General features: G+C 33.2%; 2 protein-coding genes, 1 long non-coding RNA gene and 1 pseudogene across 5 annotated transcripts; 2 read left to right on the plus strand and 2 right to left on the minus strand.

Annotated features, from left to right (window-relative positions):
• Positions 1 to 266: 266 nt before the first annotated feature.
• LOC110271225 (uncharacterized) lies at positions 267 to 10,166 on the minus strand. 2 transcript variants are annotated; one of them, XR_015881218.1, is made up of 4 exons: positions 9,880 to 10,166; positions 9,124 to 9,733; positions 8,904 to 9,010; positions 267 to 2,826 (listed from the first exon to the last, which is right to left on the minus strand). It is a non-coding gene; the product is annotated as an uncharacterized LOC110271225 (long non-coding RNA). The 2 variants fall into 2 exon arrangements; XR_015881217.1 differs by having other exon boundaries at positions 267 to 3,108.
• LOC148569198 (protein NRT1/ PTR FAMILY 5.4 pseudogene) lies at positions 1,940 to 6,378 on the plus strand (annotated as a pseudogene). Its single transcript, XR_015880791.1, has one exon. The product of XR_015880791.1 is annotated as a protein NRT1/ PTR FAMILY 5.4 pseudogene (transcript).
• Positions 10,167 to 14,595: 4,429 nt separating the features above from the next.
• Positions 14,596 to 19,311, minus strand: LOC107638018 (uncharacterized). Its single transcript, XM_088484930.1, has 5 exons — positions 19,221 to 19,311; positions 19,000 to 19,114; positions 16,639 to 16,680; positions 16,251 to 16,337; positions 14,596 to 14,686 (listed from the first exon to the last, which is right to left on the minus strand). The coding sequence occupies exons 1-5, from the start codon at positions 19,309 to 19,311 to the stop codon at positions 14,596 to 14,598; spliced, it is 426 nt and encodes a 141-aa protein (XP_088341056.1).
• Positions 19,312 to 21,578: 2,267 nt separating this feature from the next.
• Positions 21,579 to 26,455, plus strand: LOC148569199 (uncharacterized). Its single transcript, XM_088484932.1, has 3 exons — positions 21,579 to 21,829; positions 22,576 to 22,645; positions 24,731 to 26,455. Exons 1-3 carry the CDS (start codon positions 21,579 to 21,581, stop codon positions 26,453 to 26,455), a joined length of 2,046 nt encoding a protein of 681 aa, XP_088341058.1.
• Positions 26,456 to 26,660: the final 205 nt, after the last annotated feature.

Here is a 26,660-nt window from a genome sequence, read left to right on the forward strand (position 1 = left end):
TATTCAACTCATAAGGAAAGACTAGAGTTAGTGGAATTCAAATCAACTAGCAACTTTCAATTATCAATCAACAAAAGAGTTTGATAACTCAACAGTCTCTAATTACTCAACCAAAGCCTAGAGGAGAAAAATCTACTCTATCATCCTTCCAAGCATTTTGACAAACACTTAGAAGGCATAAAAGGAAAGTAAAATCAAATTACAAGAGATATAAATCTACAACTACTAATTGCAAGGAAATTAACAACAATAAAGCAAATCAACAATAAAAGAAATCAAACATAAAATTACATTAAAGGAAAATAGAAGAGCATGAGTGCATCAACATAAAAGTAAAGAATTACAAGAACTAAATCACTAATCTAAGAAAGAGAAGGTAGCGGAACAAGAATTTATAAAGGAAAAGTAAATCAAAGCATGAAATTAACCTAGATCTAAAAAATCCTAATCTAACCTAATCATAATTCAAGAGAGAAGAGAGAGCTTCTCTCTCTCTCTCTAAAAACTAACTAAAGCATTCCCTCCAAATTCAATTATGACTTCCCTCCCTTTTGACTCCTCTTGATTTCTGCATATAATAGGCTCAGAATTGAGTTGGATTTGGGCCTAGGAAGCCCAGAATTCGCCCCCAGCAGTTTCACTTTAATGAAGTCACGTGCGAGCGTCGACGCATACGCGTGGGTACGCGTCACTTGGCAATTTGCTTTCCACGCGTACGCGTCATGTACGCGTACGCGTCGCCTGGCGACCTCACATTCCACGCGTGCGCGTCGATGAATGCATCCCAAATCCTTATTTTCCATGATTTCTCCACTTTGCATGCTTTCCTCTTCACTCCTTTGATCCATTCCTAACCTTTTCAACCTGAAATCACTAACAAACACATCAACGCATCTAGTAAAATCAAAGGTAAATTAAAATTAAACAATTAAGGACCGAAAAAACATGTTTTCACACTTAAACTCAAATTAAGGAGAATATACAAAACCATGCTATTTGGTGAATAAATGGGGGAAAAGGGTGATAAAATCCCCTAAATTAAGCATAGAATGCACCACCAAATAGTAGCGCATCAAATCTCCCCACACTTAAACCAAACATGTCCTCATACTTAATCAAGAGAGAAACACAGGGTATTATTATTTATTCAATGTAAACTATCTAAATGCAACTATCTAAATGAATGCAATTACTTGGTCAAAATAAATCAATTCTCAAGAAAACCAATATAAGCATAAGGGCTAAAGGTATTATCAACCAAGCCAAACCACAATTGAATTGAGTTATTAAAGATTTTTGCAAACTTGCAAGAAAAGTGATGATTGTAGGTGAAAACATGTAATTGAGCAATCGAACCCTCACCGGATGTGTATCCGCTCTAATCGCTCAAGTGTATAGGGTCGATTCTCTCAATTCTCCCTTAATCATGCTTTCCAAGATTTGTTTTTCATCTAACAATTAACAATTATTTCATGCATGCATACAATTATCATGAGGTCTTTTCATAGGTTGTAATGGGGTTAGGGTCAAGGTAAGAGGTATATGGTCAAGTGAGCTTGAAATTTGAATCTTTGATAAGCTTAAACTTCTCACATAACCTATATAGCAACCTATACAAATTCAAAGCTAACCTAACTACCCATTCTTCACTTTTTCACATACTCATGCATTTTTTTCTTATCACAACTCATATGCATTAATTATTATTGAGCTTCACTTTGGAGCATTTTGTCCCCTTTTTATTTTTTTTCTTTTCTTTTTCTTTCTTTTTCTATATTTTTTTTCTTTTGATATATATATTTTTTTCCTTTTATTTTCTCATTTCATTTTTTTTTCTTTTTACAATAAAGTACAAACAAAAGCATCAATGCATATAGTTTTACATTTAATTAACGCATGAGTATATACCCAATTACCTATATTTTCAACAAAAATTACAACACACCCACTTTTCTTCTTTTTTTTTTCCCCTCAACCAATATCCCAAGTTTCCCCACATTTGAATGATACACACTCACTAGCCTAAGCTAATCAAAGATCCAAATAAAGGACATTTATTGTTTTTTGCTTCAAGGCTTGTAATGTGCTAAAATTAAAAACAAGTGGGTTTATCATAGGCTCAAAGTTGGCTAACAATGGTTGATGAAAGGTAAGCTATTTAGGTAAGTGGGCTAAATAAAATGATGACCTCAATCATACAAATGCATGTCTACACAAAATAATGGACATAAAGAATCAAACAAATCAAAAATTACAATCATAGAAAGAGATTAATGCACACAAGAAGAAAGATAAGTGGTTATAAGATGTAACCACGCAATTAGGCTCAAAACTCACATGTTTGTGTTCTTAGCTCAAAACATGTTCCACAATATATAATTCAAGCAAGTTCAATAAAAGATTTTTACTCAAATCAATTGGAATGTCAATGCCCTATAGATAGAAATCTTGAAAATTTTCATTATTTTGGCTAAGCTTATTATGTATATATATGCAAAAATAAGAAAATGCAACAAAAGATCCTAAAAGATCTAAAAATAAAATGCAAATAAAAATGAAATGCAAAAGTGTTGGGATTAGAAATTTGTCACCCAAAAACACCGACGTGCGAGCGTCGACACGTACGCGTGGGTCACGCGTACGCGTCGCTTGGCAATTTGCGTTCCACACGTACGCGTTGCCTGGCGACCTCACATTTCACGCGTGGCGTCTGCTACGCGTGCGCGTGCGCGTCAATGAATGCATCCCAAATCCTTATTTTCCATGATTTCTCCACTTTGCATGCTTTCTTCTTCACTCCTTTGATCCATTCCTAGCTTTTTCAACCTGAAATCATTAACAAACACATCAAGGCATCTAGTGGAATCAAAGGTGAATTAAAATTAACAAATTAAGAGCCTAAAAAGCATGTTTTCACACTTAAACTCAAATTAAGGAGAATATACAAAACTATGCTATTTTAGTGAATAAATGTAGAAAAATAGTGATAAAATCTCCTAAATTAAACATAGATGGGGCGCATCAGTTGGCAAGGGTTCTTTTGATGTTGGAGACAATGATGTCTTCACTCTTCTGTGACATTGTTATCTAAGCCTCATTTTTGGTCAACTTCGGACACCCCATGACATAGAAAAAGATGTAATCAACACATACATATAATACATGCCATAATGAAATGTGAGATGTAAACCATCGAAATTAAATAAATAAAAAGCGTATTCGATCGGAACATTATTATTATGGTAAATTCCAAATACGTACACTTATTATTCATACCTAAAAGAAGAAGAAAATTCTTATATAGGAAATGCTTTTTCAAGGCATCTATTTGGTTCTTATTGCATAATTAGGTAGGTTTTCTATTATTCTTCACTTTCATCATATTATTCACTTTCATATTTCACCAAATTTTATATATCACGTCAATTTTCACCACCCACTTGTATATAATATATAACACCCTCCAATGTTCATTACTTGCATAAATCTATGGATGACAGTAAGAATTCCAAAACCACAAAAAAGGGTGGATGGCCTGCTGCCATCTTCATCACTTGTAAGTTTATTATTATACACAAATTTAATAATTCTCATTTTCTTGTTTCACTATATTTTGTTTTTTCTTACATTTAGTTTCATGAGTTTGAAGATAAGAGACACTCTGTTTGATCATTTTTTTTTTTAAATTTCAAAATATTTTTTCCATTTATATACCCTTAATTTAATCATATATTATGATGAGACTTTGTAAATCTTTTAAAAAAAAATCTAGTATTAATTCTAGTTATAAAAAAATTTTAGGGTAATTTTTTAATTACATAATAAACTTCTACTAGTCTCAAAAATTTATATATTTTTTTAAACAGTTATTATAAAATAATAAGAGTTTATAGTTACTATTAATTTACAATGCAATAAGAAATAATTTGTGTGTGGAATATATATTGCAACAGTTGTCAAATTTGCAGAGTCATTTGCTATAACAGGATTAACAAATGAACTTGATGAGTCTCTAAGTGAAGCTACAAAAAATATAAACACTTGGAATGGAGTTTTGTTACTCTTCCCTTTGTTTGGTAGCTTCATTGCTGATTCATATCTTGATCGCTTCACCACTATCATCCTCTCTTCTCATTTGTCTTTTGGTAAATCAATTTTTATATTATATATACAAATTATATTTGTTCTTATCACTTTTGAAGTCAGGTAACTACTTTTCCTCAAATTTATTATGCACATACTTTTAAGTTTAAATTATTCATACTGTTTATCTTAAAATGTTTTTTATTGAATAAAAGGGGTGTTGTACTATTTGTTTATTAAATAAATTTTAACTTTTTATTTAAAAAATGATAATTCTATTCTCTTTTTTAATGTCAATCCAAAACTCCAAATGTGATTTTTTTATATTATATATTTTCTAAAAAAAGAAAGCGGCATTATCAAAAAAGGAGTGATAATATTCATTTTTTTATTTATTATATTTTATATCAATGGTTTAAATCGAGGATTTATGATTTAGAATATAAAGTCTAGGATGTTTTATTTTATATTTTATTTTTATTTTTAATAGCAAGTTAACTTTTAAGGAGTGTTGCTCTCTATTTTTTTTCCGACTAAAAGCACATTCATTGTCTAAAGGAGATTAAATTCGTTTATTAACTATGATATAAATAAATTTTTAAGTAAATTCTAGTGGTAAGTTCGATCAGTAAATTTGCATAAAATAATTAAAATCTCTCAATTTTTACTATTTTAGAAGTAATAAATATATAATTATACATGTTACATGTATAAAATTATAGATATTGAATTAAAAAAAATAATTTTAAATTATTACCTTCTTAGAATTATTAATTTAATTCTTATTATTCTTGAATTGCATGCATGCAGAGAATGGTTTTGTTGACAATATCAGCCTCTTTAGAGAACCATCATGGGAAGTTACAAGTAGTTACCAATAGAATTAATCTTCTTTCATTTCATAACTTATACTATGAAATGCTTTTATATAAAAATATTAGGTAAGAAATGTATAAGTATTATATTAAATAATTTAAGTCAAAGTGACTCGAATATAAAGATGATAATCAATAATCATTAAATAATTTATATATTTAATTAAATTTTTATTTAATAATTTTTAATTAGTATATATATAAATATTAATTATTTTTAGTCAAATATATTAATGCATATGTCTATTTTTAATGATATTTTTGTATAAAAAATTTTTCATGTGAGTAGTACATTTTCATTTTAAAAGTTGATAGTAAAAATTGTTAGATAATTTGATAAATTTGATTAAATTATCATTTAACGATTATCAACTATCAACTTTAATTTTATTATTGCACCTAAATTTAATTCACTACGTGAAATTGACGGTTTGAAAACCGTTCAGTCAAATTATTTAACGACTCTCAACTATTAGTTTCACTACTGCACCTAAGTTTTCACCATCATTTCATCGTAACAATTGAAATCATTATGATAGATTTCTGGACAAGGCAATGATGATGGACAAAGATGAAGCTTCAAGCAACGTGAAAGATCCATGGAGGCTATGCACAATAAATCAAGTAAAAGAAGTAAAGATTCTCCTTAGCCTCATCTCTATTTCATTATCTTGTGTGATGTTCGTCGTTGTTCAATGCCAACTCTTCACATTCTTCATCAAACAAGCTACCACAATGCAACGTTCCATACCACCAAATTTCAAAATTTCAGCCGCATCATTTCAAGGAGTCGTTGGAATCGTAATTCTCTTTTGTGTTCCAATCTACGACCGAGCTTTCGTCCCCATTGCTAGAAAATTCACCGGCCAACGTTCCGGCATAACGTTTTGTCAAAGAATCGGAGTCGGCCTTATTCTGTCCGTACCAAACATGGTTGTCTTGGGTTTTGTAGAGACCAAAAAAATTGGAGTCTGTATTCAACATAATCTTATGGAGAATCCGAAACCGACGTGCCAATAAGTATTTGGTGGCTTTTGCCACAATATGTTATTAATGTCACGTCGGATGTGTTAACAGTGATAGGATTAAGAATTGTACTACAATCAGATGCCGGAGGGAATGCGAAGTTTGGGAGCGGCGGCACTCTCCGTTTTTTGGACTCCGAAGTTTTGTTAACAATGAGATTATAGTTGTTGTGGTTGCAATCAGCTCAAGATTTGGGGATAAATGGTTGCAAAACAATCTGAATAAGGCTCATCTTCATCACTTTTATTGGGTTCTTGTTGGGTTAAGTGCTATCAACCTATGTATTTATGTGCGCATTTCTAATGCTTTTGTGTATAAACAAGTGCACATAGTAAAAGTGATGAAAATGAGCCTTATTCAGATTGTTTTGCAACCATTTATCCCCAAATCTTAAGTTGATTGCAACCACAACAACTATAATCCCATTGTTAACAAAACTTCCGAGTCCAAAAACAACGGAGAGTGCTGCCGCTCCCAAACTTCTCATTCCCTCCGGGCATCTGATTGTAGTACAATTCTTGAAATCCTATCACTGTTAACGCATCCGACGTGCCATTAATAACATATTGTGGCAGAAGCCACCGTATACTTATTGGCACGTCGGCTTCGGATTCTCCATAAGATTACGTTGAATACAGACTCCAATTCTTTTGGTCTCTACAAAATTCGAGACAACCATGTTTGGTGCGGACAGAATAAGGCCGGCTCCGATTCTTTGACAAAACATTATGCCGAAACGTTGGCCGATGAATTTTCTAGTAATGGGGACGAAAACACAGTCGTAGATTGGAACACAAAGGAGAATTACAATTCCAATTGCTCCTTGAAGTGATGCGGCAGGGATTTTGAAATTTAGTAGTATGGAACGTTGCATTGTGGTGGCTTGTTTGATGAAGAATGTGGAGAGTTGGCATTGAACAACGGCGAACATCACACAAGATAGTGAAATAGGAATGAAAGATCCATAGAAGAAGTAAAGATTCTCCTTCGCCTCATCCCTATTTCACTATCTTGTGTTGGATGTTGGTATTTTATGTTTGGTTGTCTTATTTTGTTATTTGACTTTTGAGTTTGTATTTGAATCCGATCATAACATTCTGATTTATGTAGTACTTTAATTTGGATAACATTTTAAGGTTTATATTAAACTATAATTATGTTTTAATGTATTTATTTATATTTTATTTATTATTTTATTATAAAACGATTTTTTCAGCCACGGTTGAATCAGTTGAGCTTATAAACCAATGAACCAATAGTTAGAGCGGTTCGATGACCGGTTCAATTTTCAAAACCTTGGATTAAAAAAAATGGTAGAAACTTAATTGATGATATTTTCATGTAAAATTAATAATAAAAAATTATTTAAGGAAATTAAATAAAAAAAGTATTTAAATGGTAAAAATGTGCTATGCATATTTAAATAAGAAAATTAAAATGATTTAAGATATTCAAATTAAAATTGAATATTTGAATTTATTTACCTTATGAAGATAAAAAACTAAAATTTTTGTTAAATCCTGAGATAAAACAAATGTTTTTTTCCCTCAAAAATAATCTTTAAAACAATTATTTAAGTTATATCAAAGCAAAAAATTTTACATATAACAAATAGCATGGCAATTGTAAACAAAAAATACACTTTGATCTTTGGTATAAAAAATTTAATGTTTTTCATTGGCTCTCAAATAATATTTAAAGTTGTTTAATTACTATGATCCTCCCACCTCCCACGGAAATAGGAAAAAAAATTGATTATTACTATGTGAGAAAGTCAGCAAATCTACGAACTAGCAATGATAATTAACTCCTGTAAAACTTTAAGCCATTTAATACTTTGTGAAGCTACTTATCATTGCACTAGAAAAAAACTAGAAAAAAACTAAGGGTGTGTTTGGTAACCACGTTTGAAGAAAAAAAGCACGTTAGAGTTTTTTAAAAATTTTTGGCTAATTTTCTTCTCTAGAAACGCAGAAGTGATTTTGTTCATAAAATCACGTTTACAAGAAGCAATCATTTCTAGCTTCTCCGTTGCACTAACGTACTTTTAGCCAATACCTTCAATATTTATTTTTTTTACCAACTTTATCCTTTATACATGTTATTAGATTATTTATAGAATTCTTATTATTCCTCTCTATATGAACTCTTTTTTTATTATTTATTATTTATATTTTTTATTAATTTTTTATTTGACATTATATATTTTTATAGTTATAATTTTGTATATTATATTTATTATTATCGTTTTATAATAGAATTTATTGATCCTATTAGGTAAAATAAATTAAATAAAAAAATTAATCATAAATAATAATGATAGTTAAAAATTATAATGTACTAAAAAAGAGTACTAAGAGTATTAAAAATATACTATATAAAAAATATATAAGAAAAAAATATAAAAAAAAATTAAACATGTATAAAAAAATAATATTATAATTTAATGTCATGTCTTTTTAAGTAATTATCTATCTAAAAGTGATTTTAACTAATATTATCTAAACAATATTTATTTTATCAAAATCAATTTTGATAAAGAGTTGCCAAACATAAATCATGTTGACACAAACTTACTTCTATCCAAAATCAATTCTATAAAATCACTTTTATTCAAACTCCAATTTGACCAACTACAATCCAAACACACACTAAGTGTCCCTATTTTTGCCATTAAAATTAAATATCTATGTACCTTATAATTTTCCTATCTAAAAAGGGTTTCAAGAACTTAAAATGAAAATATTTATGAAGTGGCATGGGAATTTAATATTTCAGGCCATTTTTAGTTTTTGTTTTTTAAATTTTGTGAAAAAAAATTAGTAAAAATAATAAATTAATATTTTTATTTTCACATCTATTTTTTTAACAAAATTTAAAAATAAAAATACTGGAAATTAAATTGCAAACTATATATACCATGGTTCTTTAGAGGCTACATAAGGGTGACTGAAGATCTTGGCAGCATTGTGTCTCTTGTTTGTAGAGATTGGCTCTCCAGCTGGGGTGTATGTATCACAAATAACCTTAAAAATATACAATTTTTATTTATTTTATTTTTCAACTACAAGATTAATGAAAAGTTGACCCAATAATTGAAACCAGCATTATTTAGAAAATGAAAAAAAAAAAGACTTACAAGAATATTCTCTCCCCTCCTGAATGGATCCTTGAAGATGGCTTGTGGGCTCGCTTGTTCAACACAGAAAACAAACCCCACTCATCAGTTTCTTGTGAAAATGAAATACCAACGAAAGGATAGGAGTGTAAATAGAAAAGCAATGTATATATTTGTTTTAGTTTTTAGTCCTGATAATTGAGCACGTACACGATTTTCTTCTGCTTGAGGGAGAAGAACCGGTGCCTGTGGACACCGGTAACGCTGGAGAATCCCATGTGCTTCATGGCGGCGACGGCCATCGCCGAACCTTCTCCGACGCAGAGGCTCTTGGCTCCGCAATCCAACAGTTGCTTCTTCATAAGGTCGTTGACCACGTTGACCGTCAAGTTTTCGTCTTTCTCGCAGTAGAAGGAGCTCCAGAAAGTGCTGAGCACGCGGCTCTGAGAGTGGCGTTTTCGAAACGCATTTCGGAACCTGCGGCGACGCAGTCGGTGTAGGTCAGTGTCACCGGAGCTAAGTCAGGCAGGTCGAAGGCGGAGAAGGCGCGGAGCAGAGAAACGATCGAGATGGCGGAGGCGAGCATGATTGAGCGGAAGAACACGCGCCTCGCTATGGACCCCTTCAGGATCTGGAGTATAACACCAATAAAGAAAAATTTAAATAAAAAAAAAAGGAAGCTCGGAGTTCGGTTGATTGACTGAACACAAGAAAGAGTTCTTGAAAGATTTGAAAGCCGGAAAGTGGAGAAGAAGAGATGATTAGCGAGTGCAAAACCTGGAGGAGGTGTGATTTCCACCCACGAGGACGCCGATTGAGATTTGGAACCTTAACCAGACCCTCCTTGGAACCCTTTTCGGTGATGATTCATACCATAATTCCCCACCCATTGAGGTAGATCTGAAGCAGAGGTTGGAGATGGAGCGAGTGTGTGTGTTTGTGAAGGATTGGGAGTTGAGTGAGGGTAGATCTGGGGAAAATATAGGACCGGGAAATGGGGGTGATTGCGTGTGACGCAGTAAGGTAATAAGGACCACAAGGAATTGACAAACCAACAGGGGGAAAAAGATTCTCAAATAGAGAAACTGCATTGAACAAATGAACAGTCTGTTTATATAGACTGATGATAATGACCTACAACCTTTTCTTAATTGGCTCCAATTAGATTAAATATAATAAAACACATAGTAGGGCCATTAAGGAGACAAGACTGTACTATGGTTTGAAAGTGACTCCTAGAATGCTAAAAAGAGTGCTAGGTTCATCAAAGTTTATTCGTTAGTAGGGGTGGTAACACTACCCGAATCCGCGGGTACTCACCCGCCCCTACCCGCTCGGAGCGGGTAATTATCCGCCCCCGCACCGAGGCGGGTTTTAACGGGGCGGGTTCTTGTGTGGGGTGGGGCGGAGTCGGATTTAGGTTGAACCCGTCCTGGTATATATAATATATATGTAAATATATATATTTTTAATATATAATATACGTAACATATATAAAATAATTAGTAAAATGATTAATAATATTATATCATATATAAATTTGTACTTTAATTTATATTATGTATATAAATGGTGGTTATATAATTTTAAAATTTAATTTTATTTGTTGGATTTAATAATTATAGGAGCGGGTAGGGGCGGAGCGGGTACCCGCAGGGACGGGTTAGGGTTTAATATTTTACAACCCACGGGTAGGGCGGGGCGGGTTTGATGCGGGTTTTCTGTTGGGCGGGGCGGGGTCGGGTAGAGCAAAAATCCGCCCCTACCCGCCCCGTTGCCACCCCTATTCGTTAGATCCCAAAGCATGCCTATGAAATTAATATACCAAATATTTTTTCTTTATTTATTTTTATTATTTTATGCAGTAATTTTTTTAGTTTAATTTTAGTATAGGAATGGTATAATTTTTGTTTAATTATATTTATTATTTTGAACGATTATTTAAATGATCAATGTAAGATAATTAAATATATATATATAATTATTTTATATTGATAATATTTTAAAATTAAATTTAATTTTTATGCGTAAAAAGTTAAAAACCCAAAGAAAAGGTGAGATTTATTTTGGGGGAAAAAAGTTTGGCATTTAAGTTTGTTGTAATTATTGTAAAAGATTTTTGTCGTAGTTGTTCAGGGATGGAGCAATAATTGAAGAGCGTCAAAAGATGGAAGGGGTTTGGTCAAACTTAGAGTGTTAATATGAAAGAGAAAGGAAATGATGTCCTATAAAATACACAGCTACATAGGTTTTATGATGAAAAAAATCTACAACAATGATGTACAACAACTTAGACTACTTGGATCATCATGCTTATATATACACTTAACCAAATTATTTAATTCATGCAGGAATAGCTAGTACTGTAATTCATAGATATAAAATAATATACAATATATGCATTACGTACAGTACGTAGCAGTAACACTACTTGAGTGAAATTATATATACACGATACAGCAACAACCCAGACATATATCATAATTCATAAGCCTAGCTAGGTGGGTGCATGTGTATTAGGTGCAGCCACAAAATATAAATAAATTAAAAGTACTAAGAAGACTCAAATTAAAGTGTTTTATAGAGATAGATGGAGATGGCATGCATTAGGGATGGCAAAATTCCCCGAGACGCGGGGATCCCTGCGGGGACTGTTCCGAATGGGGATCCGATTGTGGAGAATTTTTTCCGCGGGGATGGGGATGGGGGACAAAATTTCCCCGAAGCAGGCGTGGGGACCCGAGCAGGGATCCCCGCCCCGTCCCCGCTATTCCCCGAAATTTATGAATTCCTTAAATTATTCTTAATAGTTTATTTCTCATATATGTTTTTTAGTCATTTCTCACACACACATATATAGAAACACAAAACTCCTAATCTTTATTTGCATAACCCTTCTTCAATTTAGAGATCCCTAAGGCTGTCCATATTCCATCTAACCTCTCTGCAGTCACCCCCTCGTCACCCTTCTCACCGAATCGTCACACCTCACCGTGCCATCACCCTTATCACGTCGTAATTTCTGTTTGCGGCGTTCTTTTTCATAACTCTGCCGTCGTGTCCATTCTCCTCTCTATTGCCACGTCTCTTACCTCGTCCACTGCTTTGTCCTTTGACTCGTCGTGGCGTCCCCCTATTGCGTTATTTCGAGAGAAGTCAGCATCGTATCATTTAGACTTTTTGTATAAAATCTTGCAGTTTTTGTATAAGATAGATACTTACAACTCTATTCATATGAAAATTAATAATTAGTTAAAACTATTATGTAGATGGGGAATGGGGTCCCCGCGGGAAATGGGGCCCCGTGGAAATGGGGATGGGGAGCAATATTCCTCCACGGTGGGAAATGGGGCGGGAATGGAGAGCAAATCTGAGGGCGGGGATGGGGAGCAGGGAGGCATCCCCCGCCCCCGCCCTGCCCCATTGACATCCCTAGCATGCATAGTAGTAGTATTTGTTTTAATTTGGGGATGGGGATCGGATTGGGGAGAGTTATGGAATCAGAACAACTTTGCATGAAAATAGAAAGCACCTATAGAGACCAATCCAAAAATAGCTTACCCTGAAAAAGCATGGGAAAAACAACTCCCGGGGCGGCAATATTATTTTGGAAAAATTTAGGGGAGCATGTAACCATAAAAAAAGAGTGAGTCATTGGATGAAATCTCACATTAATCTCACATCATTAAAAATCTCATTGATGGCTATTTGATGGCTATAAATCCCAAAAATTGCTGGCTCCCTAGCATTCCTCTATTATTTTTCTTTAATTTCTTTCTGATCGGGATTTAAAAAAAATGGTAAAAAGTAAAACTTAATTGATTGGAAGTTTTTGGACCTATAAATTACTCTTTGGCTAAAGGTACTAAGGTAGCACATCTTCTATTGTAATTAATGTATGAAATTTTTTTTTTTTTTTGTATTTATGTTTAAAATATATTTTTTAAAAAATTTATCATAAACATATTTAATTTATATAAAATAATTTTATATTTTTTAATAATAATAATAATAAAGTTTAATTACTCTATTGGTCCCTATAGTTTCGTGAAATTTTTAATTAGGTCCCTATACTTTTTTTCTTTTTAATTGAGTCCTTGCACCAATTTTTTTTTAATTGGGTCCTACACTTTTTTTTTCTTTTATTTAGGTCTCTATACTAATTTTTTTTTTTTTAGTTGGATCCCTATAAAATTAAACCAATTACTACTAAGAGGGACTTAATTGAAAAAAAAAATAGTGCAGGGACCCAATTAAAAAGAAAAAAAATATATGGACCTAATTAAAAATTTCACGAAACTATAGGGACCAACAGAGTAATTAAACCTAATAATAATAATATGGTTTTGAGTAGCAGCTAAAAATTAATGATATATTATTAAATATAATAAAAAATAATTCTCTAATTATTGAGATAAATTTAATAGATAAAAATAAAAAATATATCAAGACATTAATATATTGTATAAAAAATTGTGAACTATATTTCTTAGATGCATTACAAAACTTTATCTTGTTAGAATTATCTTCTAAATATGTGACCTCAAACATTACCCAATTTATGATACAATAATAATTGGATTCTTTGATATAAAAGAAATTATGTATGATTGTAATATAATTTATAGGAAAACTTTTAGGTATATTATGGTAGACTGGTAGTTACTTTATTGAAAGTCTGAAATTCTAATCATGTGGTCCGTTGAGATGTAAATTAAAATAATATGAGTGACTGTGATTTGTTTAAAAATATTAAGATGCTCTCTAATTTTATTTAATGTTGAAGAGATAGTTCTCTTATATTTAGAGGATGCTTTGTTGATTACCCATAGAGACATAGAGGGCAACTAAAGGTTTAGAGGCTGCAAAATCAGAGCTAAGGCACGGTTATGTGGCTAATGTGCATAGCTGATACAAATTTTTTAAAAAAATGACTAAGTGAGCTTCTATCTCTTGGATAATAACAAATTTTTTTTTGCTTGGAAGGAAGTCGAAAACCAAAAAAAGAAATATTGGTTTACTGGGTAAAGTTGATAAGTGAGAGAGTAGTGGATCAGAGAAGCAAAAGTTTCATTGTTAAAAGAATAGTTGGAAAAAAAAAAGGATAAGTACTTTTTTCGTCTCCAAGGTCTGGGGTCAAAATCAAAATCGTCCTTGATCTTTTTTTGTTATTAAAATCATCCTCAACGTTACAAAACGTTATAAAATCGTCCTTTTCTACTTCTAATTTTTTTTTACTAAATTACCTTTTATTATTAAAAAATTATAAAATAAAATAATTATAAAATAAATAAAAAAAAAAAAGAAGAAAAGGGGGTGAGGACTGAAGAGAGAAAGAAAGGGGGGGAGTCCGCGAGAAAAAGGGAGGGGCAGAGAAGAAAATCGGAGGGGAAGGGGCCGCACTCCACGCCGTCCGGTCGCACCGCCGTCGCGCTGTGCTCAGCCCGATACGTGCTCCGTCGCGCCTCGCCGCCAGATCCGCACCTCACGCCGTCACCCATGGAGCCACGAGCTGCGCCGGTCGCACCGCACCGCACCACCCCACCACTGCTTCTTCTTCTTTTTCTTCTTCTTCTCCTGTGAACTGAATTTATTGTAAAATTTGTTGTACATGTTGTTTGAATTTTCTGAATTTTCTGTTGATAATGATGATGATCATGAAGAGAGGGGTATGAGGAAGTGGGGTGAGGGGGTGGGAGCAGGGATGGACCCATGCTTATAGAAGAGGGGGCATTTGCCCCCACAATTTTAAAAAAAAAAAAAACTAATACTTACACGTGTATATATATATATATATCTTAAAATAAAATATAAATAATTTTTTTGTATTTTATGTTAAAAAAATATTTTATTAAATTTAATTTAGTATAAAAAATAAATAAATAAACTCAAAAAATAGTAATAATTAACTTTATTATATTAGTTAATTAATTAATAATTAAATTAAAATTTAGTTTTTTAATTAAATATCACTTAAATTATTAGTAATTTTCTAAAAATTATTTAAGATAAAAAAATATATTATCTATATGTTAATATATTGTAATTATTTTAGTTAAAAAATTTATTTATACCATAAAGACTATAATAAGTAGATTTGATAATTAAATATGAAATAATAAAAAGTAAAATAATTATTTAAAAATATATAAAAAATAATATTTAGTCATGTTTAAAAAAGTCATTATAAATTATTTTCTTTCATTATTTTGAATATTATACTGTGTGTATGAAATTATATTTTTATTATTTTAAATATTATAATAAGTGATTGTATATATATTTTTAGTTCTTATCAATATGTATAGATAGTTCTCATTTAAAATTTTAAATATGTTTAAACTAATTTGGATTGGTCAAGTGATAGCTTAGTTGTCCGCTTAAATAAGTATTGAAGGTTCAAATTCTATCTCGTATGTGTAACAATTCATTGTCGGTGAAACTTAAATTCACAAGGAATTAGTCCTTAACTTATTGAGTATTGTAAAAAGTAAAAAAAAAAAACTATTTGTACCTAAATTTTATTATATTTTTGCCCCCACTGCTAAATTTTTCTGGGTCCGTCACTGGGTGGGAGGGAGGCAGTGAGGGGTGGGAGGTTACGGTGAGAGGGTGAGGGGGTGGGTAAGGGGAAGGCAGTGAGGGGTGGAGGGTGAGGTGACACTACAAGAAAAACACCCATTCAGGTACACTTGAAAAGTGTAGCCAAAAGTGAAAAAAAAATGATGCCTTAGGCTACGGCTACGCTTTTTGGGCTACGGCTACGCTTTTTGGGGTGATTCATATTCGCCCGTTACCTATTCTCAAAGGCTATGCTTTTCTGCACCAAGGGCTACGCTTTTGGCATTTGGGAATAGGCTACGCTTTTCAAGTGATGCTGTCTAGGACCAAAGGCTACGCTTTTCATCTTTCATTCTTCCAGAATAGGCTACGCTTTTCAACGCTACTACATCACTTGTAAAGCGTAGCCACATTGTATACCATAGCTACTTTTTATAAGTATAGCCCTAGGTCCCTCTTTTTTTTTTTTAATTTTCTGTATAATCATAGCTACTCTATATAAGTGTAGCCTTAGGTCTCTTATTATTTTTTTTATTTTTTTTAATTTTCTATATATATATATATAATATTCTAATAATTTTTTATACAACATAATATTATTCATCTGCTTGAAAGTTATTAGTTTTGCACTTGATATTGAACCACTTATTGACCAATGTCTTGGGCCATGAAAGCTTCACTAAATAAAGGAAAGTAAGTAATAGCTATGGCAAAATGCAATTGCAAATGAAGTTTGGAAGCACAAATGTCATTTATTTTAAATCAAGCATTGCTTTTCTTGGAAGCACAAATGCCATTTAACAAATCCTGTCACGTTGATCACTTCAATTTCATAATTCAACACATACAAATTAAGAATACGTACGCACTATGACAAATAACAAGTATTGTAGTAGGAAGTAGTCAAATGCAACATATTTCAAGTCTTAATTTAGTACTAATTAAAAAGAATGCAATGTTGGATGAGAAACGAACCACGTGTCTGCGTTGCTCGAACCTTTCACAGAGGTTAGCTGCCTGAAAAAGATGAATAAGAACAAGAAAAATGGTTAAATAATTAAAGTTAGGGAGCCAAAGTAAAAAAAAAATTAATCAGAAGGGTGAAAGACCCGGTGATATCAATGTATATCAATTTAGCTTAGCTTGTGAATGTGAGAAGTGTGAGAACTCATAATCAAACAGAAAATTATTGAACAAAAAGAAAATGTCAAGAATAATACATAAAATCATAATTAGTTTTCTATTTCAAAAATTCAAAACAAAACTGAATACAATGCTATAAGGGAATCACAGATACAGGGAGAATTTTACACATGTATCAGCACACTGGATTAGTGATGGCAACATCAGGAACAGAAGCTAGCACCAGGATGATAGGGTATGATGAAGGGTCTTGCGAAAAAGCAGAGGAGAAAAGATAAACAGATAAACGGGTAATAGACAAAGATAAACAGATGCACAAATCCAGGCACAAATTTAAAAGTGCAAAAATACAAGAATTCTAGTAAAGAGAAGTGCACAAAACTAGAATTACAACAACCAGAATTGCACAAACAATTTTCAGCCATAACAACACAACTTCAAGTGTTAAAGTGTCAATAAAGCCAACAACATATGATTTTTAGCCATAGCAATTAACTTAACCATATGTAAATATAAGAGGCATAACATATTATACATATACCTAATATATTATACATATAAAAAAAAGGACAAAAGAAATCCTAATATATTATTATTTATTTTAAATAGGAATCCTAAAGTGTACTTTGGTTTTGGATTTACAACTGCGTTCTAAGAATTTAATTTTATATGATTTTTTAAAAACCGGCTACTGATTTAGTACACTTTAGAAAAACAGCAAGCAGTAACCAATTTAGAAAAATCATATAAAATCCATCTTTAGTTGGATTCTCCTAAAGTTTGGTGTGATTGAACCAGACTTACCCATCTTTCACCCAGTTCAAGTCCCAGAGCATTTTCACTTCTCTAGAAAAAGTTATGCCTCTCAAAATATGGTTTTGTTTTAAGAAAAGGGTGCTGTCGCAGCAGTGAACAGCCCTGCTTCCAGAAGACACAACTTTCTCTATAAAATTCAAATTGTCCTGAAATTTGGACATAAAATACTAGACATCCTAATATTTTATTCCTCTTTAGTTTCACCTCCAAATAGTTTCAGAGTATTAAGATATATAGTTTTGAAGTTGCTGTTCCAGAATTCGTACAGCATTATTTCTGCAGAAAATGACCATTTTCTAAAAATCATATCTCCCAAACCACACATCGAAAAATTCTGAAATTTTAGAAAAATAATTTAGACATATTAAGGTTTCATAAAAAAATAATTTCACTCATTTTTAGTGGCTACATTGCTCCCAGTTTTGTTTACAAATTGCTGCCCAAAACTGCATAATTCTGCAACATGTAACCTCGGGTTTTGAGAGGTCAAAAATTGATTCCTAGCTTTTCACTCACTCTAACTTTGCATTCTAACTTTCTTTTACCTATTGTAACTTGTTGGAAAGATTAAATCAGCTCCAAGTATTCAGGATTAATAAATCACTATTTTTTGTCACTTTTTACATTTAAGCGTACTCATATGAAATCAACAATTTCTGCATTACTCAACATAGCAATCCAGCCACAAATCACTCAAACAATTCACATATATTATCATCAATTTACTGCATCATATATAACAAATAGACCAGCATCATCTCAAATAATCATTAGCATGTATCATCAATTAATTCAATCATAAAACTTGGCTTCTAGCCTTTCAATAAATTCTGCATTCTAACAAACTTGGATTTTACATGTATAAGCCTATTGCGCATTTTATCAAACAGCTCAAGTGCAAAATCACCCGAAGGAGCACACAATCAATAAGCTCATAAATCAAACCAGCAACATTATTAACAAAATGCGCAGGCTTCCTATCTCTATCTCAGCATGCATATTTCTTACCATAACAAAACAGATCATCCAACATTCAAAAACAAAAACAAGTCTTTATATAGATAAACAAAAATCAATACATTCAAATAAAGCATCAATACCTTTATATAGATATTTTACCTCTCGAAAGTTATAAGCTGATATAGTTAGGTTAGTGCAGTAATTAACTACCACTTTTCAACAAAAAATCAGCAACTTCAGCTAATTACTTTCCACTAAGATTACTAGGAATGTAGAACTATATATAATAAGAAAACATCACATCAAATTAATTAAGATTAAGAAGAGAACTAGATGAAGTTAGTGTTGTTGGTTGGGTTAGTTGCAGCCTGATTTTTATATTGGAATTTAATCATGATGAATTGGAAAAAAACATACCTTAGCTGCTCTTGTTCTTGCCCTTGCCCACCTTGACACAGCAGATTCTTGTTTCTCCACATCAAAGAATGAAACTGAACTCCTTTTAAGAGCAGCAAAATCCAATGCCTTCCACCTTCATCATTCAAAAATATTTAATTATTTACATGTATAAGATAGAAATTTAATCAAACACCTAGGGCGCACCAACAAAAAAAGGCATGTTTTCATGAAAAACTAACCATAGTTCCTCCACCACCACAGCACAATCTGCCAAGTTTCTTCTGGTATGGTAACTCTTATAAACCTTCTGCAGCTTGGTGGCAGCTGCATCAAGCTCGCTTTGGAGAAAAAGAAATTAACAAAAACACAAAAAATGCTTGACAATTAGTACTGTAGTAATAATCGTAGGCAAGGAATCAAATTTCTGGATGCTTTGGTGGAATCAAATTAGTACTGTAGTAGTAATCGTAGGCAAAGAATTTATACAGCTGTTTTTATCCATATGTAATGTAATTGACTCAAACTCGGCTAATAAAACTCTTATTTCCAGTGTGCTTCATCAAATAACAGTATTATACATTCTAGGACCAAGTTTTTCCCTTTTTCCCATTTGCTGTTATTTTTTGACACATTTTAATTGGCTATTATCACTAAAATTCAAAGCATCTATGAAAAATAACCAAAAAAAGCATTTGAAAAGCATCAAAGAGGAATATAACTTGAAGCTAGAAATTGAAAGCAACCACTATGTTCAAAGAATGCGTATGAACCAAGACATAAATCAAAATATTTTAGTGTGAAACCTGTTCTTTTCACTAATTTTTCCTTAGAGTAAAACCCCTCCCCGGTCCCTAACCATTTACGAAATTGACCTGGCGCCCCCTCACCATTGGAAATTAACAACGCGGTCCTTAACCATTCCCTCCGTGTGACCAAAAGGGCCCTCTTGCCGGTACTTCCGGTTACTTTTTACCCGAAAACCGACAAGAGGGTCCTTTCGATCACATGAGAGAATGGATAAAGACCGTGTTATTATTTTCTAATGGTCAGAGGACACCAGGTCCTTTTCTAGATGGTTAGGGACTAAATATTTTAATAGTAGGGTTACATGTAAAGACTAAATATTCTTTTTAGATTTTTAGAAGTGATATTTGTTTCATTCAAATGTTCGTGATATGACGAATTAATTTTACGTATTTTAATTTTGTTTATTTAGTTACTAATTGGAATTTTATTTCAGAGGATTTAGAGTTTTCTTTATTTAACCTAAAGTTGAGTGAGTTTCTTCGATTTAATTTTCAAACCAGTGAACAAATTATATTGAGGTATTTCTTTCTTGTTGCATCAAGAAATTGAATACAAAGAGAATCAGTTGATTTTTTATTCAATTTCTTGATGCAACAAGAAAGAAATACCTCAATATAATTTGTTCACTGGTTTGAAAATTAAATCGAAAAAAAGGTTAAATAAAGAAAACTCTAAATCCTCTGACATAAAATTTCAATTAGTAACTAAATAAACAAAATTAAAATACGTAAAATTAAATTAAAATTAATTCGTCATATCACGAACATTTGGATAAAACAAATATTACTTCTAAAAATCTAAAAAGAATATTTAGTCTCTACGTGTAACCCTACTATTAAAATTATGGTTGATGAATTTAATTCCACTAATAAGAAAAGCAGTTTAATTTTTTTAGAAAAAGGTGTATGAAATAATACTCTTGAACTAACTTTTTTTTTTTAGGTTCAACAATATAGAACATACATGTCGTTCTTAAAATCCTAAATCCAAGACATAATAATGCTTAATCAACCCAAATAATTATCACTTTTGTGTTAAGTTTTATTGTTAATGATTTCGTACTATCTATTAAATTTAATGTTGTTTGCTCTACGTCCACATGTAAAATATGGCAGAATGCATTAGATACAAAACTTAAAACAATGCTTTTTTTATTTATTTTCCAATTTTAAGTAAAATCCCTCCCCGGTCCCCTCACCATTAGAAAATAACAACACGGTCCTTATCCATTCTTTCCGTGTGATTGAAAGGACCTTCTTAACCGGAAGTACCGGTAAGAGGGTCCTTTTGGTCACACAGAGAGAATGGTTAAGGACCGCGTTGTTAATTTTCAATGGTGAGGGGGCGCCAGGTCAATTTCGTAAATGGTTAGGGATCGGGGAGAGGTTTTACTCTTTTCCTTAAGATGCTAAACTAATTGAAAACCTAAAATTCGAACCCAAAACCCCCAAAAATTCACAGAACCAATTGAAAATTGATACATACCTTCTCTATCTTAATTAGCCGTTGCAGTTCATCATCACTATCAAAACCATACCCACTTTCGAACTAAAAAGTGAGAGCGAGTTAGAGAATGAGCGAAAATGGAGGATACAGAACAGAGAATTTTACCTGGTGACAGAGGATACGACGTTGGTGATGAGCGGCGACGGTGAAGAAGAGATGAGCGGCGACGGTGAAGAAGAGATGAGCGGCAACGCAACAGCTTGGCGACAAAGCACGACGGCGGCGAGACATCCCTTCGAGCTCCTCGGCGGCAGCACAGCAGCCCCGACGGTGGCAGAACGGCGATGGCAACAAGCCCTAGAAACGGCGATGGAGCTTCAGTGGCGACGAAGCACCCCCTTCTTCTCTCCTCCATCGCGTTTTCTCTTTTCCTCGAGCTCTTTCTCTCACTGGCGCTCGACAACGACGGCGGCAGAGCCTTAGCCGGCGTCGTCCTTTCCTTCCTTCCCTCACTTTTCTTCTTCTTCCCGTTCTCCCTTTCAGATTTCTTCCCTCTTTCGTGTGTGGGTGGAGTGAGGATGAGGGTGTATGTCGCGTGAGTGAGGGTGACTGGGTGAGGGCAAATTTTTGCTGAGTTTATTTGAGGGTGTGTTGTGTGCGAAAGGGTTGGCGAAGATGAGGGTTATGTGCGAAGGTGAGAATGGCAAAAGGGTGTGCTTCTGGAGGGAAGAGGGTTTGCTATGCGCAAAGTGTCTCGTGGGTGTGTGTTCTTCTGGAGGAAATTGAAAGGGGAATAAAAAATTTACTAAGTGTTAGGGATTTGCCATACATACATTAGGCATCACTTTTAAAACGCACCCAAAACATAATAAATAAGTTACTTTTTAAAAGCGTTCTCTTTGATATAAAAAGTGAACCCATAGATATCAACCTACAGCTACGCTTTATAAGTGATTTCTATAATACCTAAGGCTACGCTTTTTAAATGATGCCGCATTTGTGTATCATTTTCTCTTATAAAAAGGCAACACGGAGAAAAGCGTAGCCTATTCTATGAATAGGCTACGCTTTTCAAATGTAGCTTAAAAAAAGTGTGGCTGAATGGGTATTTTTCTTGTAGTGTGAGGGGTGAGGGATGGGAGGCAGTGAGGGGTGGGAAGTTACGGTGAAGGGGTGAGGGAGTGAGGGGGTGGGTGAGGGGTGGAGGGTGAGGTGAGGAGTGGGGGGTTACGGTGAGGAGGTGAGGGGGTGGGTGAGGGATGGGGGGTGGGGGGTTACCGGAGTAGAGTGAGGGAGTGGTGTTTGTGTTTGTGTTTGTGTTTGTGGTGGTGGTGGTGGTAGTGGTGGTGGTGATGGTGGCAGTGGAGGTGGTGGGGTGAGGAAGGTGAAGAGGAGAATGATGATGATGAGGGTATTTTGGTCCAAAAATTTAAAAAATGATGATTTTAAAGCGTTTTTGAACGTTGGGGATGATTTTAATAACAAAAAAAGATCAGGGATGATTTTGATTTTGACCCAGACCTTGGGAACGAAAAAAGTACTTATCCCAAAAAAATATGTTATTGTGATTAGTTTTAAAGTAATAATGCATTGACAATGAACTTTAGTTCCCATGGTATATGCCTCTCTTTTTATTAAGAGATCTCAGGTTGAACCTCGTTTAATGCAAACTTGACAAAAAACTATACTTGCATTGTATGGCGTTTTTATGTTAAATTGAATTAATTTTATTTGAGTTATTATATTATTAAATTAAACAGTTAATATTTTTTGGTTAATTATATTAATAAATGGATATAGAAATTAGTCCTTTGTAAGCTTTTTAATTAATGAATAAAATAAATGCATTGTTTGTATTGTTTAGATAATTATATAGTAACTAATAGATATATTGATTATTATTTTTTTACGTACCCTTTAGATTCAATGTATATGTAATTATGATTACTATTTTTAATTATAACTACACTATTATATAGTTATCGTTTTTATTTTGATACATTTTGTAAGTTGTACATAATATTACTTAATTGATTATTTACAAGAAAAATTTAAATGTGAAAGACTTATGATTAGGGTTAAAGGTTTAGGTGTAACGTTATATTATTATTTTTTATATAACAAATATTCGTTGGATTTTATCTTAAACAATTTCTTAGTAATTAAACTTATAATATTATAGAATCACTTATTTATTAAGAATTAATATACTTTATAGTATATTTTGAGATAGAGTTAAAATTTGAGGATTTAATAAGGGTACAGTTACTAAATTTTATATTCAAGATGTATAAATTAATACCAATTTTCATAATTTTGTGTTTAATATTTATATTATGTTATTATAAAATTATTTATTTTATCCAACAAATTAAGGTTTATTAATATTAACATATTAGACATTACTTCAAAAATATTCGATATTTATGTTAATAGCTATTAAAGATATCATTGTTGTCACTAATTGATTTGTTGTTAGATCATTTTTTTCGTTAATACAAATATAAGTTTATATGTAATGTACTATCATTTAAGTTATAAGTTGGTTTTAAAAATTACATCAGATATTAATATTAATACTTTTTATAAATAAAAAATTTAAGATAGAATTAAAACTTTAGTATTTAAAACGCAGATTTAAGGTTGTTTGTTTTAATATTTAACAAAGCCATAATGATTTTAGTTAATTTTAAACTGCTCCTTTTCCTACTTTATAGAAAGTGCATAATTTATTCTTTTTAAAAATTTAATTTTTATTGCATAGATTTTGCTGGTAAACATTTTTGTTATATTAAATAAATTGATATTATTTATATTTTTTGAATTATATCTATAAATTTAGAGCGCGTGGTTTATGACAGTTTTAAGTTTTTTAAAAGAGTAAATACCATTTCCGGTCCCTGTCCATTTTGAAAATTGACTACACGCCCCCTAACTTTTATAAATTACCATATTGGCCCTTATTCATATACTCCGGGAGACCAATTAGCCCTTGAGTGTGTTTCTCCGTTCAAGGTCGACGGAAATAGCTGAGGTGTAACATTCAGCCTGTGACGTGGCGTTGTATAATCAAACGTGGAATGCTCTGTGGGCATGTGGACAAATAAGTCCCTGCACACTCAGCAAAGCGACGTCGTTTTGCTTGGAAGGCCTTTGGCTCGTTTGGGGTGAAATCCCATTCTCCCCCTTGTGCAGACCTCAATCACCATACATCACCCTCGTTCTCTCCTCAAAATTACGAAGAAACCCTAAGAGAACGAAACGTTTCCCTCCAAGCAAGCTGACAGAGACTTCCAACAGGGAGGTGTTGACGGTGCTGCAGACGGAGGAACTGACGGCGCAACAAAGGTTAGGGTCGCTATCTAATCTTGAAGCTTCGTTAGCTTGTGTTGGTCCATTTTTTTTTTACTGAACTTGGTCTCTGTTAATGATGATTTGGATTGGTCGCTATCTAATGCATGTTTTTGTTAATTATTGCACATTGTTGTTCTAATAGATGTCATATGAAATAGTCCCTATTTTTCATCATGGGGGTTGGTTTGAACGGGATGAAGATGGTGCACTGTACTACCGCGACGGAAGTGTTGAGACATTTCCTCCATTAGACATAGATTATGTTAATTTCAAGGATTTGGAGGAAATGTTCAAGGGTTTAGGGTATACAAGTTACAAACAGATGTATTGGTATGATGGCAGTGCCCTTGATTTAGAGTATGGGTTGCATGTTCTTAAAGGAGATAAGAAAATCAATGAAATGTGTGATAAAAAGATGGAGAATGTGGAGTCGGATTCGCTGGTTATTTACTTTGAGCATGATGTTAGTCAACCAGTATATGGACCTGATGTTGTTGAGGTTGATTCACCTTCTTCCGATGACGGATATGAGACAACTGAAGACGAACCCTATAAATCCCCTCCAGTTGAATTCGAATCTGATAGTAGTAGTAGTGATGAGGAAGTTAATGTACAGAGGAAGAGTGTGAGGAAGAAGCAGCCTAGTGTGAGGATGAAAGAGGCAATGGATGTTGGACAAAAGGGTGCTAGGAAGAAGAGTTGTGGTAGACAACAGACACCTAAAAAGAAGAAGAATGTGCCACCTGGTAGTTTTGCTGATAAGGACATGTCTCCTAGGACTAAGAAGAAGAAGGCAAAAAGGTATGTTAGAAGAAAAAAAAAACATGTTCTATCCCAACAAGAAGCAAGCAATGAGCCAAACAGTGGGCCTAGTGGAGATCAAGGTAATGGGCCAGGTGAGGTTCACCCAAATGATGAGGCAAGGGATAAGCCCAACTCAGATCCAGTGGCTGAGGAATTGGACTCAAACCTAGATAAGCCATATGAATATGAGTCTGAGACATTTAACTCCCCAATTTCTGACTCAGATGAGGAGCATAAGGCAAGATATCCTGATTTCAATGAGGATGCAGAGTATGGTGAGGTTCAGTTTCAGGTTGGACAACACTTTGAGACCATGGCAATGTTCAAGCAAGCACTTAAGGACTACTTTGTATATGAGGGAAAGGAGCTTATGTATTTGAAGAATGAGCCAAAGAGGATTAAAGCAAGGTGTGCTGAGGAGGGTTATCCATGGCTGGTGTTTTGCTCTCATAATAGTCAGAGTCTAAGTTTTCAAATTAAGACATTTATTGGAGAGCACAACTGTGGTAGGAATTTGAGCAGTAACATGGCTGATAGAGCTTGGGTGACAAGTAAATTGGTAAAAAGGTTGGTAACTCAACCTCTAATGACTCCGAAAGAGGCACTAGAGCACATGAAACAGGACTATAATGTCCATATAAACTATAGGATGATATACAGAGCCTTGAAAGCTGCTAGAGAGCAAGCAATTGGAAAGGAGCGAGAACAGTATGGAAAGCTGCATGACTACTTAAATGAAATTCACAGAAGCAATCCTGGATCCACTGGTATGATTGATGTAATTCCTCAACCGGAGGGTCGTCCACTGTTCAATAGGTTGTACATTTCACTGGATGCTTGCAAGAAAGGCTTCAAGGTGGGCTGTCGTCCTCTGATCAGATTGGATGGATGCTTCTTAAAAGGGTACTTTGGTGGTCATCTTTTGTCAGCTGTGGGGCAGGATGCCAATAATAGTTTCTTTGTAATAGCATTTGCTGTAGTTGAAGCTGAGAACACTGATTCCTGGAAATGGTTTCTTTCAATCCTGCACGATGATCTTGGTCCTGTGGCTGCCAATGGGTGAAACTTCATGTCCGACCAGCAGAAGGTTACATTACTTCCTTCTTTGTGTTTCTTTTTGTTATATGGTTTGTGTTCTGTACTTACTTGTTAATTCAACTGTTGGCTGAATTGTTATTGCAGGGGTTGGCTAAGGCATTGCATGAGGTAATGCCACAAGCCCATCATAGGAATTGTGTCTTACATATATGGAAAAACTTCATTAAGCA

Source organism: Arachis ipaensis, chromosome B4 (assembly GCF_059453495.1).
Source record: "Arachis ipaensis isolate K30076 ecotype BB chromosome B4, ASM5945349v1, whole genome shotgun sequence".
Lineage (NCBI taxonomy): Eukaryota > Viridiplantae > Streptophyta > Magnoliopsida > Fabales > Fabaceae > Arachis > Arachis ipaensis.